General features: G+C 40.5%; 2 protein-coding genes across 7 annotated transcripts in view; one reads left to right on the plus strand and one right to left on the minus strand.

Annotated features, from left to right (window-relative positions):
• CLSTN2 (calsyntenin 2) overlaps positions 1–19,328 on the minus strand; it is a 350,034-nt gene that overhangs the window by 102,024 nt on the left and 228,682 nt on the right. The window lies entirely within an intron of this gene.
• LOC146766562 (uncharacterized) lies at positions 1,238–2,858 on the plus strand. The gene has a single exon (XM_085587485.1). It carries the CDS (start codon positions 1,238–1,240, stop codon positions 2,636–2,638), a length of 1,401 nt encoding a protein of 466 aa, XP_085443611.1. The 3' UTR covers positions 2,639–2,858.

The raw sequence follows: 19,328 nt of genomic DNA on the forward strand, positions 1-19,328 counted from the left end.
TATTATGCACGTCCGGGCTCACACAGACCTGCCAGGAGCTATTGCAGAGGGGAACCGGATGGCCGACCTCCTTGCAATGACATCTCATTACTCTGCACCTGCACTTTCATTAACCTTACCAGACATCTTTGCACAGGCAAGGCTCAGCCATGCGTTTTTCCATCAAAATGCACCTGCCCTTGCCCGACAATTTAAAATATCAAAAGAACAAGCCAAAGCCATACTAGCCACATGCCCAAGCTGTCAGTCCTTCGCCCTTCCACCGCTGCCAACGGGGATAAACCCCCGAGGGTTGGCAGCATTGGAGCTGTGGCAAACAGACATCACTCACTATAATCCTTTTGGCCGCCTGAAATACCTGCATGTGTCCATAGACACATTTTCTGGGGCCGTGTTTGCGTCACTCCACACTGGTGAGAAAACAAAAGATATCATCAAACATCTATTCATGGCATTTGCCACATTAGGAGTCCCAAAAGCCATCAAAACGGACAATGGGCCTGGATTCACCTCGACAAGATTCGCACAATTTCTACAACAATGGGGAATTGCCCATTCCACCGGCATTCCCCATAACCCCACAGGACAGGCAATAGTGGAACGCTCCCACAAAGAGTTAAAAAGGCTGCTAGAACAACAACACGATTCGGCTCTGGCCATGACACCAGTTGAAAGATTATGCAAGGCACTTTATGTTCTTAATTTCTTAAATTGTTCTGACCGAGAGCCGAATCCCCCTGCACTCAGACACTTTTGCAATAACACCAGGGCAGTTTTGAAAGAGCGTCCGCCAGTCCTCATCAGAGACCCAGAATCAAAAATCATCTCAGGGCCGTACCCTCTGATAACGTGGGGGAGAGGGTACGCTTGTGTTTCCACAGCCCAGGGTCCCAAATGGATTCCTGGAAAATACGTCAAACCGTACCTGGAGAGCACTACCACGGACCCCCCAGCGAGGAGCAACCCAGCGACCCCATCACAATCACCACCAGATAATGCAGTGGCGTGGCGACGGAGAAAAAAGAAGAGGACCGGAAGACCACCCAACATCGTCTCCCGGGTCCTCATCACAAGGACATACCTACCTCTGCAGGACTTAACAACTTCCGCCACCCCATCCCCTCCTGTGCCGTTCCCTCTACCCTCATACCTAACCCGTCATCCCTTTACCCCTCCGTCCTGAAATTTATTTTTATTTTAACCCAAAAGGGGGAGCTGGGGGAGGGGAGGGAACCAAATGTATGTTGGTAATATTGTTTTGTTTAATTTTAGTACTAGGATGGCTGCCAGAACATCATTCACCCAAAAGGAACAACAGAAGATGTCCCACTGCGCCCAGCTGGTTGCAGCCATGCTTTCCATCCTCCTGTGGCTGCATGTAGCAGATGGCTGGGTGGTACCACAGCCGAAAGAAAACGTCTGGATCACGCTGGCAAAGTCCTTGCAGCAAGATAACCTATGTCTGGCCATGGGCAACGTGGACAATCCCCTGTCCACTTGCCTGGTAGGGGTCCCCTTGGTAGCTGATGATTGGCCGGTATCCAATTCCGACCTGCTCCGAACCACGGGTAGGAGGCCTAACCCGGTCGATACTTGGGATGAGTGGACCAAAATTTTGCCCAACAGCAAAGAGGAACCCCAAGAATTGGACTTACTGGGGTCCTCCACAGCTAGATATTGTGTCAAATTCTATTATAGGAGGCCAAGTCAAAATTGGCACGGAATTGACTTGGCCAAAAACACATACCGGAAAGATGTAACACCTATCAGTAAAAAATATAACAGCCAAACCTGGTGCAATTATACTAGCCAGGTGATTTCGGTTTCATCCACTCATCCCAAGACATTGCCCAGGGGGATGTTTCTTATCTGTGGGGACAGAGTATGGTCGGGAATTCCATCTCGGCTCCAGGGAGGCCCATGCAGCCTTGGCAAGCTTGCTACCCTCACTCCAAACAGAACTCAAATTCTGGATTGGAAAAAAGAGAGACAATTGGCACGCACCAAAAGATCATATGCTCAATTCGACGAAAATTGTGACTCCGAAATTTACGATTGGGGAAAAACAAAGAGGGTCGCTGTATCCATCTTTTTACCATGGTATGCAGCAGCTAAGGCCCTCGGTGAGCTTTCTCACCTGGAGTGTTGGATAAGTAAGCATGCCAACGCCTCGTCTGCCGCCCTCTCCGATCTTCTGGCAGACCAGCAAACCACCAGGCAAGCCACATTACAAAACAGAGCGGCTATTGATTTCCTGCTGCTCGCCCATGGCCACAGCTGCGAGGACTTCGAAGGATTGTGTTGCTTCAATTTAACATCACGGAGCACTTCCATCCAAGCCAACATCCAGCGGATCCGGACCGAAGTACAGGACATCAAAACGGAAACTTCGGCTGTGGACCCCGTCCACAAACTATTGATGCAGTGGGGCATTCCCGGGTGGGCAGCCTCCATTTTAAAAGGACTCTTTTGGATTTTCATAATTATCCTTCTCATTTCAGTTGCCTTAACCATCTTCAAAAAGACGCTTACCAAGACTTTGGCAAATATTTATTTAATTGACAAGAACGGGGGAGATGTGGGAGGGGACTTGGGAAACTGTCCCCCCGAATTACCCTGGGAGGTGACAGGTGTGTAGTTCCCCGCCTCCCCTGTTATCAATCAGTATGTCTGTCATCCCTTGGTGCTAGAAAATTCTTTGTTCTTTATACCTCCATTGGTTCCTTCCCTGAAGCCGCTCTTTCCCCTTACCCTCATTGGTTATAACCCTGCCACTCGACCCTGACTCTGCCCCCGAAGCCTTCCTTCACTGAACGCTTCATGCCTGGACCCTCCCTCTCTTGTCCCAGTTATAATCCCGATTCCGCCCCCTGTTCGAGGCTCTCAGAGCGAGCTCCCTCCCGGAGAGGTTGTTTTCCCTTCGCTCCCTGAATTGCTGTTCCTCAATAAACCCTTCTGGAAATAAAGCCGCCTGTGAGCCGTCCCGCCTTCATAGAGGAAGATTTCATTACGCTATCCGGCTTTCGAGGACTCGGCTCTCTGACAAGCAGAGTGGTCAGAGACCCAGAAGCCCTCATAAAGACACTGCCTGCATATGATGAGATATTTGTAAACACACTGCAAAAAACCTACATACTTCCAGAATGTGGCTACAGAAACCTGCTTATTTGAAAATAAATGGAAATGTTAAAAATTGGGTAAGGTTTTTTTCAAAAGAAGGGCTCTACTGCCATTTCCAAAGAAATGAACTAACACTGTAAAAAAATTTAAATGTATAGGATCATGACTTTTTAAAAAGGTGTCTTAATGGCTGCATTGCAAATGGGAATGATAACAGAGTTGTAAGAGTTGTAACAAAGCAGAAAATTAAGTATGGTCCACTGCCAGACACACAGACATTGACAGATACATAGAAATACTCTTATTAAGCAGTACAAACAGTGTCTTTATAATTTAACAGATCCTCTTTCTTATTATTAAATAAAGCTATGGGACTTTATTTCAACCCAGATAAGCTAACCCCAGATTGTTGGAGATCATACAGCTACAGAAGCTGAGCTGGGTAGCACTGCAGACCTTTTGGCCCTAGTACAGTGAAACCCAAGGGAGAGATAAACTCAAAGCAAGAACAGAAGTGAAGACATCATGTCTGGTCACTCTGACCCTCTGACACTGACCGCTCTGGTGAGGGGAGATGCAAAAGAGACGTTATGGCAAAAGAGATAACAAAGGACATTTCTAGCGTAAGAAGAATAATCAGAAGATTGTGTTTCTAAAGGGGACTGGGACAAAGGGGTCGAAGTGGAAAATTTTGTACGAATGTAGCGACCTATAAATACTGGTAAACTGTGTAATAAATGGCTTTGCTTTGCTGGCATAAGCAGAGTCCGTGTCAATCAATCCTCACACCAGATCTACATGATGCCAATGGGAACTGTGCCAAGCTTATGTTACTTATTGGGGTCTTAGGTAAGTATGGGTTTGTAAATCACTAGAGGAAAAGGAAGCAGGGTTTCTCTCCTACTCAGACTCACCACTGAAGCTGCAGGACCTTTGCACCACCTTCTTCCTTCTCCTTTCCAAGGCTGAAATAATGAGAGTGCAAACTGGGACATTGTTTTTCTCCCAACAGACAACCCAGCAAAATTCTGTGCTTTGTTCTTCATTTCATTTGAATGGGTTTGTGAGCAGGTGGATATAGGATTCTGTGATCATAGAAATGGTGGTAGCACTGAATTGCTAAAAAAAGGATAAGCTGGTGACACCATGTAAAGGTAGAAACACATTGATTAAATCCTATAGCAATTGCCAAGAGGGAAAATATCTCTTCTCCCAGGTCAGGAGGCATACTCTGAGAGCTTCCAGTTGCTTCCTGTAAAACCTTCTGGTTACAGGGCTGAACTCTGCTGAGAGTTTCATTTCAATACATGTTTTAACTAAACTCTGGACATGTTTTTTCTTCAAATCATTCAGAATATCATAATCCATAAGCAACTATTAATTTTGAAGTTTACATTCTTTTGAGTTTTAAAGCCTTGGTAGATCCATATGTTACTACTCCAGGGGTAATAAGGGTAATTATTTCCTCTGTAAATATTATACTAGATTGAAAAAAAGCTACTGATGGTTCATAATACTGAAACATAACCAACAAATTTATCCACTGTTTGGAAATTGATAAAGACAATGTTTCACATTCAGTCACATTTACATGCAAGATTTAGTGATTTTATGCCTTAATCAATAAAATTGTATTACAAATTACTGTCTTTTATATGAAACACCAGATTCATGCTTCTTGCAGTAAAATAATAATCCCCAATGTTACTCCTTTAATAACTACATAGCCTCATTCACTTGAAATCAATTTCAGAAGTTATTTAAAAACACTAAGGATTATCTGGCCTTTCACAAATCCCTTCACTACTTCCTCAGCCTTCACTACACCAAAAATACTAAAGACTTAAGATGGAAAGCTGGGATCTCTGACATTCCATTGTTGGCATCAATTGTTAAAAAAGGCACCAGCTGTATGTGAATCAAGAATCAGCAAATACTGTTTCACTGGGCTGGCTGAGGTTAGTGGGCCACTACGAGCCTGCAGTTCTCCAGGCTAGGGCACAGCAGCTGACAATGCCTGACAGAACAGGACCTGTGGGTGCTGGTCAACAGTGGCTGAACATGAGCCAGGTGTACCCAGGTGGCCCAAAAGGCCAAGGGCAGCTGGCCTGGACCAGTGTGGCCAGCAGGACCAGTGATTGTCCCCCTGTACTCAGTAGTGGGGAGGCCACACACCAAATCCCATGCCTGGTTCTGGGTCCCTCACTGCATGAAAGACCCTGAGGGGCGGCAGTGAGTCTAGAGAGGGGAACAGAGCTGGGAAAGGAGCAGCTGAGGGAGCTGGAGAGGGGCTCAGTCTGCAGAAATGGAGGCTCAGGGAAGACCTCATTGCTCTCTGAGAGGAGGCTGTCATGGGATAGGAGTCTCTTCTCCAATGTAATGACTGCGAGTAAATGGTGTCAAGTTGCACCACGGGAGGTTTAGATCGGATGTTAGGAAAAATGTTTCCACCAGAAGTGTGAGTCAGGCACTGGCACAGGGTGCCCAAGGCAGCAATGGCATCACCATCCCTGGAGGGATTTAAAAGACATGTAAATGTGGCAGTCACAGATGTGTTAGTGGTGGGCTTGGAACTGCTGGGTTATTGCTAGAGTCAATAATTTTACAGGTCTTTCCAACCTCAGTGACAGTTGCATGCTCAGGCAAACTCGTGATTCCTTACAGAATGGAGATCACACTGCTATGTTCAGGACACATCTGGATGTGTGACTACACACATGGATTTGTTCCTGAAACCATCTGTTAACTTCAACTATGTTTTAAACAGATTGTTTCCCTCAAGTGCTATGAAATGATGCAGCTTCACAATACAGAGATACTACAGAAAAATCATAGCGGTGACAAAGAAGTCACATATCACTAAACAGCAAAGAGAACACAAAAGTGTTCTAAAAGCTCAACAAGAAGAAAAGCTTCAATTCTACTTGTACATTTTAGGTAGCAGTAAATCAAATGTGAAGCTCAAATCTCTGGGAAACCAGGCTTCACTAGTTTGCTGCTGACAAAATTACTCATTTACATTCATATCCTGTTCTAATTTTATTAGTCTCTAGACTTTTATTACACTTCCAACATGCAAATCAACATGCATTTCTCCAACATGCAAATCAACACAGATAATCCTTAATTTAAAATTAAGGTTGCAGTTTTATACTTCCTGAGGTAAGCACAGAGACCCTAGAAGATCCCAAAGTGCCTAAGAATCAAAGTCCCAGGATAACATGGCAAATCCACTCCCACCTTGAAGGAGACAAAACCCCTGTTCAGGACAGATACATATCAAGTTTTGATGTAAAGAACAGACAAGAATGCCATGATCAAGGTGTTAGAGTGACCTCCGCAGCTTTGCACATGAATGACAATAACACTGCTGGTTCCTTAGGTCTGTCCTTCAATAACCTAATTCAACTCCATGGATCCATCAAGTCCTAACAGAGGTATCTGATTGCCACCACTAAAGAAGAATCTCCATTACATGCTACTAGTAGGCTTCCAAGAATTTTATATAAAGTGTGGATTTGCTTGTGGCATGACTTTCCTCTTGTTCTAACTAAAAGTTTTTCAACAAAATTGAAGTACTCTCAATATGAATCAAATTAGAATCTTTAAGGCTTTACATGTGGATGGAAATCCAAACACAGGCACTCTGTTCTTGGAAAAATTATCACCAAAGATTTCTCCTGGCACTTGGATGGCCACCTGCAAATAAGTACCCGCTGGGACACTGCTTACTTCGCTGTTTTCTCAGAAATAAAGTACTGACCCACAACCTGCTGTCAATGTCAGATTTTCCAATAACTTTTTTAAGGGGTTGCTGTTTCTCTGGGTTTTTTTATAATCCAACTTTCCACAATAACAGTTGTATACAAGTTTCTCTGCTGGAATCCTGCAAACACCTCCTGCAGTGCAGAGCTGGTGACCTTTTGAGTGTCTCCATACCACTGGGAAGGTTTACAGCTTTGACAAGCTTTTCTATCACAGGTTGTTGCTATTGTTTAGATAATTACTGAATGCAGAAGGTTATGTTTTGAAGGAAGAAAAGACAATTGTTTGGGAAAATGAGGCAAAATAATAATTAGAAATGTAAAATATCTGTAAGGATAGGAAAAAAAAATAAGGTAGTAACTACTGTATATGCTTCTCCAGGTCATTTATGTCAATGTTATTAAATTCACAGTGCAATACTAAATTCCAGGAAGCAATACTGAAATCATGAATAGAGGGAGGCATTCATGCCTTAATACCAAAAATTATTAATTCTTCATATCTGATTTTATGGACAACACTCTGCAAAGAAAGAGCATAAATCCACTGCTACACTTCCTGTTCCGTGAATTTGAAACTGGAAGAGGGGGAAACTGCACTTGCACTTCAAGTAATTCACTGTTGCGATAAGCTCACACCAAATGAACCAGACTGCATCTTTCTGCTGAAGCAGGGATCAGCTGCTCAGATAAAGAGATAGTTCTGTGGGCAGCATAAAAGCAGCAGCATAAAATATGTCTGGGTTTCCTCCTGGATCCACAATAAATTTCCATATTCTACAATTTTGTTTACATAAATGTTTCTTTAAAAGTGTGATTTTTATGGACAAACTGTGATTTTAGTGAGATATCTGACCACATTGTTCAGTTAGAATCCCCCACTGCTGAGATGCACAACACAACACATCCCACTCAGGTCTACACTCCAGCTCAAATTATGGGAGACTTCATAGATGTTTATTTGAAAACTTCAATAAACATTGAAGTAGATTAGAAAAATAAGTAACAAGGAGATAAATGTGCACATAAAGATGTGCTTAATTAATTACTGACTGTACCATTTGCAAACACCCTCTATTCTAAAAGCATAGAAATATAAAATATTTCCTTTTTCCCATCAATCAAAACCTTTATCAAATCAACACTCTATTGCAAATAATTTGAAACATTTCTTAATCTTTTATTCTTTCAAAAATCTGCCAGATTCAACAGAAACAAAAAAGTAAGGAAGTGTGATTTAAGAACAGTAGCAAAAAACTATAGTTTTCTAATCAATGTGTGGAGCTCCATGCCCACTGCATCAATGGAAGGCTTTGTCAACCTCAAGTTTTATGTTTGGAAGTGTCCTGTGGATTCAGGAATCCATCCAGTGCCACACAGCCACACGCTCAGCATACAGGAACTGCTGTCCCATTTAGTTACAGTGCTGTAGGGCACAGCACGTTATCTCTAACAGTTGCAAGAATATAATTGAGAAATATTTGCCTTGGCATTTTTTACAATACCACATCATAATAAAAAAATGTGAAAAAATAATCCTGCAACTGTGCAGTTAAGCCTGTGCAAAAAGCACATTAATAAAAGGAACTTTATCCTCCAGGAGCCAAGTGAAGCTGTGAATTACACAGTTCCCAGATGGGTCGTTTTCTGCTCTCCTTTTGTACAGGTGTCAATAACAATCACAAACACCTCTGGGTCGTTGTCTTCATGCACATTACCTGCATTCTTTGGGCACTGCTTACTGAAAGCTGCAATGTCTGCAGTTGTGGCTGCAGCTTTGCTGCTGCTGCAGCAGATCAAAAAGTACTTTGTTTCAACACTCCTCTTCCAGGAAACACAGAGGCCCAGATAGTCCTACTGCCCTAATTCCACATTTGTGCCTGCAAGATGGGTCACAAAGCAATTTCTCCTCTAGATTAGTGAGGACTGTCACTAAAAATAGGAGATAAATTGCCTTGTGAGGCCCTGACCCAATTTATTGTGTATATTTAAAAAAAGAAAAAAGGTGAACCTATTTTTAAAAAAGCAACCTAGAGGTATCTGCATGTAAAATTATAAAGATTATTACAATGCTTGCAATAATTTCCTGCCACAAAGTATTACTGAGCAGTTAAAGAACAAATGCTAATAAAATATGTGAAAGTAGCTATGATGTATAATGTTCCTAAGATTTTCAAATTAAGTAGAGACCTAGAATTAGTAATCTTCTTTAGTGAATATATATAGCTTACAGAATTCCTACAGTCCAACAGGCAAACCAAACACAAATATTTCCTTCAGCAGGATAGGTGCTCCAATATGGACTGCTAGATTTGGCTCCCTTGTGAGATACACAGAGATAAATAAGAAAATTATCATCACCATGTCACAGTCAGTAGAAAATCAGCAGCTGTTTAGTCTGCAAAGGACTCAGCAGACTGACAAAAAACCTTACTTTTTAATTAAACTACTTACCCTAGGGCCTTATATCAAGGCAGACAATTTTTGAGATAAAGTAGCTTGGAAAATGTTGAATTTATTAAATTATTATTTCCCTGAATAATTTTAAAGGCATTCTTTTAGGGCATAGTTAGCTAATTCAAAGCACAGAATGAATGATCAATCAGTTTTTCTGTTTCTTTTGAATCAAAGGCATGAGTTAGCTCTAACTTGAGAGCTGTATCAGGAACTTTGGACTGGATAGCACATAATTCAAACAGCAGACTCAACCATGCAAACCAGAGGACAGCCAAGTACTAGGAGCTAGGGCTGTCCTGCAAAAATAACAAACATAAAATAATTCCAATATTATACCTTTGAATAATTTTGGACTTTGCATGGCATTGGCAGCCTATGAAATGAGTTCAAAGGGAAAGTATGGATCTTTTCAGTGGCTCCGAACCTCTTGATAACACACAGAATAAAATTCAGAGATGCATTAGGTGTTTTAGGACCCTTCTACCTTTTGCCCATGAAAACACACATGAGAAGCAAGGTATTGTGTGAGAAGCTAGAAAAGGGATGAAGTGCTCACACATCCTCAAGTTTTCACTCAGCTATTTACTCCACTATAGTCTCTTCTCACAGAAGCAGATGAAATAAAAAAATTAGGAACTTTAAATTAATTTTGGCATGCAGCCTGGACACAAGGGATTAGTCTGTGCATCCTGCAGGCATGCAGCGAAGTAGAGCACTGAGTTTAATAGTTACAAGAGTACCATATGGTTACCCCTGAACCATATGATACTCTTGTACTCTTTTTTTCATTCATCTTTACTTCTACTTGCCTGTCTTTAAACAATCTGAAATACTCATGATGTAAAGTTATAATTTGGACTGGATCTCTAGACACAGTAAGTTACTTTGGACACAATTGTTTGTGATACAAAATATCATCTCAAATGAAAAGCAACACAGTCAAAATTATAGTACTGGCTTTTTATCAGAATGAAAATCACATAGTGAAGATAACAAAATGCATCAAAAGAAAAAGTAAATGCACGTCTGCCTAGAAGATCACTTGTACTCTAATTCGTTTGGACACTTAAAATTGCTTCTTCTATTTCTAACAAAATATATTCCGTTCATCCTATTCCTCTGAGCCTCACAGTCTCCTCCTCTTTTGTTCTGTTGAGTTTAATGTTTCCTACTACAACTTTATAAAGAGACGTTTCGGTGCCTTTTTATACTCTGCTAGTCTTAAGCGTGATGTTGCTCCCCATCAGCTCACTACTCCAGGAGACAGGTCCAACCACTGGCCAGAGTTCAGGCAGACAGCAAATAAATGTCTGTGTTTTTTTGTGGAACAGGCTTGCAGTGTTGTGTCACTCCCAGGCAGCTCAGGAGAACATATTTTTTCAGACACAGCAATCAAAGACTCCCCAGCACAGCTTTGGGCAGAGATGCCTTCACCTGCTCAGGCTCAATGTCTGACACATGAGAGGTGTGAGAACCTGAGCTGTGTGAGCTGACTGTCTCAGTACTTCCAGCTGCCTGTGGGGAATCCTTATTTAACATGTTGCTCCTTATTCCCAGTTTTTCATTCTCCTAACAGCAGCACAAATGGTTAAGCAGTGCAAAATCACATATTTTACTGAGACAGTAACTAATGCCTACCCAGATTTTAGTAAGATCGTAGCTTTTCAATGCAGAACTGCCAGCTTGAAGAGATCGTGATATATTCCATGATTCAGGTGGGACTCCAGCCACCAAAACAGTTCCAGAAGCACAGCCCCATGCCACAATATTTATAAGGGCAGGGGGATTGTGCTCCAGTAAATCTCAGATTGATGGCAAACACGGCACTTTCAGGGAATGGTATGGTCAGTAAAAGAATAAAGTAACTTTTCCTATATGGAAACTTAGATTAAGGTTTTTGTACTCTCACTGAAAATAACTATGATGGATATACAAACTACAGCTGTGTTGAGCCTAAAGATACAGGACAGCCATTAACAACTCCATTGTAAAAACAGGAGCTCTGTTCCTTCTAACATTTTACACTGGGATATCTTATCCATATTAATTATTCAGCAATGCAAAGAGCTTTCCTTCCTAAACTGTAAATTCAAAACCTCACTGAGCTCAGCATGCTGGGGTTTGTGCTTTTTATCATCTAACCCACTGAAATTTATTTATTTGCTATATCTCTTAGATATTATCCTATTTCTTGCCCTCTTGAGCAGGGGCTCCACAGAGGACAGAAATGGTGTTGTTCAGCAGCTTTGAAGATGATGTTAGCTTTTATCCCCAACATGAAATGAAAAACTATTTGAAGCCTTTCATGAAACTGAGCTGTGTCAAAATAGTTTTCAGAGAAAGGTCAGACTCTCAATCCAGTCTTCTCAAAACCCCTTTCAGCACTGCAAAAATGACAGAAACATCAAAAAAATCCACAAAATGCTTCTACTTCAGTACAATTACATTTTTGATAAACCATATTTATGCTAGCTCTACTGTAATTATTTAATGACTTTACTCTTTCTCTTTGACTTCTGCTCCAAGTCTGCTGCCACTTCTGGCTGTGTTACTCTGAGAGGTGCTTGTGACTTTTAGAGAAAAAGTCCTTCCTTGCTTCTCCACACATGTAGTAGTTTGGGGCTGCCAGTCCAGAAAACATGGAGCACTTGTCACAGACTGCAATGGGGCTGGGACTTCACCATAAGATTTAGTTCCAACCTTGTGTGAATTTGGCCTTTCTAGGATTTCCTAATCACTGGATTTATTGTCCTCAAAGCATGCATGGTCTTGCAAACATTTCAGTGTCTGGGGATGTACAAGGGTTGTTGTTCCCTCACTTTTTGCCTCAGATCAGCCTCTGAGTAAGTCCCTGCTCTAAGCACAAAACTGAAGTCCTCAGGGAATGACAAAAACTCTAAAAGGGACTGCATTCAGTGGAATCCAATGTGAAACAAACCATATTATGGATATATATTTCAGTTTCACCTCCACATTGAAATATTTGTGGATTCACAACCTATTCCTTTAAATTACTTAATATCTTTCTTTCTTTTGGGATATTTTGCATCTCTAAAAGTTAAGACTGCTGCAGGAGTTCTGAGAGGTCTAGATTTATGTATAGACATAAGTCTTTGCATAGCAAACTCTTTTAATGTTTTATAATGTGAACTTCCAAGTACAGTTGTGGATACATTTTTTGAGCAAAGGAGATACCACATTAAAAAAAATAAATAAAAAAAATAAAAAGAAGAAAAAAAAGAAAAAAAAAAGACTACCTGAAAATAAATGTACAGGATCTTACTGATTAAAAAGGCAACCCCTTCCTGAGTGCTGGTAAACTCCATAACTGTTAAAGTCTAAATTAACATTGGGTAACCAAAGTGCAATAAAACTAAGGGTTGTAGTACAGAAATGAAATACAGATCTCACAGTTACCAGCAGCTGTCACAAATAATATCAAGCACCCTTCTTGCTGAGAGACTATTTTTCTATTTAGTCTGTATTCCATCCCCACTTTCATTCTAGAAAGTGAAGACCAAAGCTTATTTTTTATGCTTTAGGAGCTATGGATGAACTTCAGTTACAATTTAATTTTTAAGCTGAAATTCATAGAATGAAGGATGCAACTCTTAAAACCAAACATGCAATATAAAACAATAAAAAGTAATACCATATAAGTTCCACAATAATAAATAATTCCAGCAATTCAGAAAGTGCAAATAAATATCTATGTAGTTTCTGTTTAACTGTTCCTCAACAATGTAAAGAAACAAATTATATTTGCAGTTTCTGAAGTAAATTATTATATTAATTGGAATATATCTAGTAGGAAACACAACGTATTTTATCAAGAGCTATAGTTAATTCAAAGCCAGTTTTGAGTTGCCACTCAGCAACACTGAGTGGCATTTGCGTTTATACCTTCACAAGTGGTCAAACAGAATCTGACTGTGGCAGAACTCCCTTATGAATGCTCAGCTCTAGCCCTGGGAAGCAAGTGCTGTGTCAACACAGTTTTTAGAGCAGCCATTTACAGATCTGAATGTTTGGGTGACAAATGTGGTTTTGGAAGGAACAACTGAGTAACTGCTTGTCAAGGCATTTGCTGAAAACAGCTTCTCTGCTAGCTTTTATTCCATATATTTCTGAACATTCTGATTTAAAGTGGTATTTTCTCTCAGTGAATATGGTGCAAAGCTCTCTTCTAGGAATGATCAATAATGGCAGTGTTATCTGTACTGGCTGAGTTATTTCACTCCAGGTCACCCCTGTTTGCTCTGAGGACACAAATGCCCATAAGAGTAGTAAGATATCCTCTCATCTCAGCCCTGCAGCACACAATTCACAGCATTATTCTCCTGCCACAGCATTAGCAGCCTTGTTTACTGGAAACCTCATTTCCAGATGTATTGAGTAAATGCTGATCCTCGGGGATTCGCTGGAAATTGCAGGTGATTACAAAGCCTAAAGACCAGGCTGTCTGTCATGACGTATTTGAGCTAAGTAACAGAATTGTATAAGTGTGTTCAAGGGCATATTCTGAACACAGAGGGATCAAACATTTGTCAGGGAGAGCCCAAGGAATCTTTATGTTCATTACATACTTAGAACATTATGTCTCTGTAAGACTGAGTTTATAGATGTAATAGTTAAGAAATGCTTGGGATTTGTTTGCAAACTGAGCACAAAGGAAATAATGAAACAGAGTGACAAAAAAATCACTGCTTTAAGAACTCCTGGAAATGAAATAACACAGAGAATTAGCCATGCTTGTGCCAAGGCTCTTGTCTACAGGGCAGAGCTGCACATCATAAGATGATGGGAGCCATCTCACAAAACCCAGCAAATACCTGGAAACAATTGGGATTCAAGACCAAAAATTGCCCACTTGCACATCTATTTGTTTCCTGGCATGGCTCTCTGGGCAGGGTGGTCACCTGGGGACCAGAAGGAACCCAAAGAACAGATTTATCAAGGAGATAAATCTCACCTGAGATTCGTTCTTCAAACACTCTGAAAAAGCATTAACACCAGTTCTGTGTGTGAGGAACTGCATTGACTTGTTTGTTCATCAAAAGTATGAAATTAGGATAAAAGGGGGGGAAGTCGGGACATGGAATTTGCAGGCTTGACTGGTAACCACAAACAAAGACTGTGAAAGATTTTGCAGGACTGGCTGGAACTGATAACCGCAGGGGAAGGAGATCCATCACCTCCACTTGTCAAACAAACTACTGCTGGGACTGATAACCACAGTGGAAGGAAACCCATCACCCCCACTGGTGCTGGATAAAAAGGGACTGAAGAGAAGGAAAGGTTGTCAGCTTTTGGCGGAGCCAGGCTCCCAGCTGAACCCAGTGCTGTTTTGCTTGCTATCGCTTGCTGTAATTAATAAAATTATTAATTGATCTTAAAAGGCTGAATCAAATTATTCGCCTCAATTTATAACACTGTGGTTAATGAAAAATAAGCAGCCTCAACTGACAAAACCCCAACAACGACCTTCATCATCCTCCCAGTGCTGCTCCACAATCAGCACGTTATGGCTGTCAAAATTACTTATCAGATACAATGACAGCTCACTTGGCAGATTATAGCTACTTAAAAAGCCACAATTGCACAGAGATATGCAGCTGAAGAACACTTAAAGAATTTTGAATACTACAGGTTGGATAAATTAGATGATAATGAAAGGAAAGTTAATAAAGCATTTCACATTCTTCATAAGTTGCAATTTTCAAATTACCAAATGTGCCAACTTTTACATCTACAAACCACATTCTGCAGATGGGGTAAAAAAAACCTTCCCAGCTATGTCATTGGTACAAGTGTGTGTGATAAATTCTGAAAGGAATACATTTGGCCCATTTCAGGTGGAGCAGCAGCTCCTTCTCATCTCTGGAATTCAGGGAATTCTCAGAAAAGCGTGTGTGGGTATTTGTGCACTGCAGAGAGAAGGTGGGAAAATACCAATAAAACCCAAACATACGGAAACTTCCTGGCTCAAAAGGAGATGAACTCTTGCTATCTGCCCCTGCACATCAGGAAAGACTGTGACACCAAAGAGTGACTACAACTTTAATCATGTGCCAGGCTTGCTTGGTCTTTTTAAATGGTTTCCTCTGTTTTCCTTTCCACAGTGGAACAAATGTGTGAACCCTGGAGTTCAAAAGCTGTTTACACCATCGCGCTCTGCTCCAGGCAGTCATTTTGGAGATTCCCTTCTCCCTCCTTTTTTTGTTTTTGTGAAGGCTTTACATTCTGGTAGAAGGCAATCAGGTAATAGAACTGATAATGACTTTTTTCTTGGTTTTAGTGATGAACTAGATGATGAACTAGATCTCTCTCATATCAGTTTATTCATAGCATTGTTCCACTGACTTGAAGAAACTGTTGTCTGTTTTCACAGCTGGAGTGGAACAAAATAAGCACAATAATGCCTGGTGACAGCTGCAAATTAGGCATTTTGGTGGGGAATTCCAGAGCATTAATGCTTTTTTCCACTGTGACCAACACACCAACATTTTTTGTTTCAATAGTGCATATCCACTATACGTGTAAAAAACTGTGCAAGAGTCTGTGTAAATTCACTGGGGAGCTCTAAAGCATAATTTAAAAGTTATTTTTACTGCTACCAGTCACCAGTACTGTGGCCCTATAAATCAAGGATACATGGATACATTCATACCCAGAAAGCTATTCTATTTGCCATGACAGAGGAATAAACAAGTGTTTTTACACAGTACCCAGGGCATCTGCTCTGAATTACGTTCTCTTAGCCTGCAAATGGAAGGAAAATATGGATGTGAAAAGTATATGAAAACACAACCACAGTGCCACTCTGACAGGACCTTTGGAAGGATGTTTGACAGATTGTGCTGTCCAGGAATGAGAGATCTCTTTCTTCTGATCATAAGGAAAAACAAACAAAAAATAATCATAAATTCTTTAGATTGTACTAGATTTGAAACAGTAAAAGCACCAATTCAAGATCACAAGAACAAAGTTTCCATAAAACTGATGACAGAACACATAACACAGAGGTAGAGATAGAAAAGTCAATATTCATTATTCCATTAATTCCTTGCTCTCCAGAGTAGAAGTTCTGAGGAGGTCATTGCCCACCAGCCAGTCTGTGTTTTGTTAGAGTATCAAAAGTATTTGGTTGCAATGATTCTCACATGTTTGATTTCTTTTACTGAATGGCACCATTGGTAGAAAGAGAAACCAGGCGGAGAATAGCGGAGAAGGTGGAGAATAGTCTGGCAGCAATTATTCTGAGATATTCCCTGTGTTTTCAACTACTTTCTGTAAAAATATACAGCTTTAAAAATATATCTATTCAATAATTCAATGAGGCTTTCTGGTTTCTATACTGAAAATGCTACTGATGCTTGACAATAGGGACATATTTCAACTGAATGTTACAAGTTCCTCCCTCCATCTCTTTTAAAATCATTCTATGAGGCATGAAATTGCATCAGAAATAATGGTACTGGATGAGAAAAAACAAGAAACTAAACAATTATGAAAGCAAGCCCTGCAAAGAAACACGGGAGGGGTCTGTGAATGAACAATAAAGTGTTTATCAATGAGATTGCTGCTTCCAGACAGGGTCAATGAACCTGTAACTCCCAGAACCAAACCCCAGGTGACAGAGAAGTCCCTGTCCCCAGAACAGAGGGGTCAATTGCAGCAGAGGTTGATAAGAGAGCAAGGGAGGGGGCAGCAGGAAGGGGTGTCCCTGCCACAAGGTACAGACAGACACAGCATGGCCTGTGGCCAGAAAGATTATTATTCTAGCCTAGGATTATTCTTGCAACATAGGAATAATTAATCTGTGAAATTCCACACCAAGACAAGCTTAAGAGGGTCAGACATAGTCAGGTTTGACTCCAGCAAGCTTCTGTAAGAGACTGATAGCAAAGAGAGAGCAGTGACTAGATCAGACTTGTCAAAACCTCGTGGAAATAAAGAAACTTGCAGTTTATGGTGCCAGTCCTACCTCACCTAGGTTAAACACCACGTTTAAGTGCTATTAGACAGACCTGTCTCTTGAAAAGCATTTATGACGTACAGCAAAGGATAAATCCAACTCAAACAAGATTTTTTTACCAAGCAGAAAGATAGCACAGGCAAACAAGACCGCCAATGTTGCAAGTAGAAAAAAGGGCTCAGAATATTCCACTGCAAGAAAACTGAAAAACAACTTCTAGCTTAAGATGTTATGTACTAACTTTCAGTAATTGGAGAATAGGAACATGAATATGATAATTATAGTAGTTATGATAGGCTATAGAAAAAAGTAAAGGCATAGAGTGGTTCTTATGCATTAAGGTGCTCAGCAAAGTAAAGGTATATAATGCATTGTAACCAAAATTAAAGGGTCTTCAGGCTTGTCTGGGGCTGGAGCTGACAGCTGTAGGCATGGCTCTGTCACCCATGACTCTGGACTGCTGTAATATATTGAATGTAATAAACTGCATTTTGTGAAAATATCGAACCTCATGCCTTCTGCTGGACACATTCACTGACACTTTGGAGCAGAGCACAGCACTTCTCATGGTGTTTGTGCAATGGCTGCAGATCCAAGACCTAAAAGTCAGAAGGCAGAACTAATTCCCAAGTCCTTACACAGAGCTACTGTTTAAGGGCTCTCATAAAGGATATGTTGTCTTATGGCAAGTATGGGAGCACATAAATGATTGCTCTTACAGTCTTGCAGAGGATAAGGACGACCCAGATGTTATTCTCTCTTCTGGATAAGGGACAATCACAGTGGCCTGGCAACATTACTCTGTTAGCCAGTGAAGTTTTAATGAGGATCGTCCTTTCTTCCTTAGAAACAAAACAAAACAAGCACTTCAAATGAGAAAAAAGATCAGAAAATAGTTTAAAAATACAGAGGCAGGAAAAGACTAGCCATTCTCACTAGACCTACTCAGTCTCAGATTCTCTTTATGATAGATTAAGCAGTCACACATCGATCTGTTGGTTTTTTTGGCAGTTTGTTTGATATGGTGTTTGATTTGTCAACTCATTCCTCTTTGCTCCAGCTACCTCATTTTCTGTATCTGTTACTCCTTTGCCTGATGTCAGTCAAAGGATCAGAGGACTGAGAACAAGGGAAAAAACTTCAGTGGCTGATCATATGCAGTGCACAGCATCTAATTATTCCATGCAGCTTGCTTAAATTATGCAAGTCCCTCTCCTGTTGTTTATAACCTTGTGAAGCTTTCTTTCCCCAACATTTTTTGTGGGAGCTTATTTAAAAGCTGTAAATACAAATAACAGTATGATGTAGTTTAATTGAGGAGTGGGCTGATTGTTCAAAGCCTGACTCGTTCCAGTATTTGATATTCAAACACAGAGTTCAGCTGGAACTGAACAGGAACAATGTCCCCCATGCCAGAAGACTGAACCAGATTGCAGAAGAATTTAGTTGTCTATTCCAAAATGAGTTCTCTGTCAGCATTAACTTAGCAGCTGGACCTCACCATTACTTTTCAATCTCTGTGTGTTGACAACACTGAAAGGTGCTAATAAAGAAGCAAAAATGGCTGAAAAATCACATGGGATATAAAGCAGTCACAGCTCAAAGACTTGGATTACTCATTTTCTCCTTCAATAAATCTAGACTGCTCAGAATAAGAATTAAAGCACATTATGACTTTGAAAATAAAAACACCAGTTGGCTTTTCCCTCCTAAAAAAACAACCAAACAAAGAAAATTAAAAAGGAAAGGAAATGTGAACGTAGAGTGAAAAAAAATTACAGCATGCATAACATTCACAGTCAAAATCTACTCTGGAGATAAAAATTTTAAATAAAATGATAAATAAATTATATGACACTTTATTTTGGAAAGTATTTCTTTTGCTGTTCCCTTACTCTCCTCTTTTATTTTTTAATAGTTGCCATGGATTAAAAAATATTTCCAATATGTTTAAATACTTGCTATGAATTTGCATTATGTCCAACAGGCCACCACTGAGTTCACAGGCT

The sequence above is a fragment of the Lonchura striata genome, chromosome 9, assembly GCF_050655825.1.
Source record: "Lonchura striata isolate lonStrDom1 chromosome 9, ASM5065582v1, whole genome shotgun sequence".
NCBI classification, from domain to species: Eukaryota; Metazoa; Chordata; class Aves; order Passeriformes; family Estrildidae; genus Lonchura; species Lonchura striata.

What these genes read in the sequence shown, in the direction of transcription:
- LOC146766562 (XM_085587485.1), top strand. Translation starts at nt 1,238, where the DNA reads ATGTATGTTGGTAATATTGTTTTGTTTAATTTTAGTACTAGGATGGCT.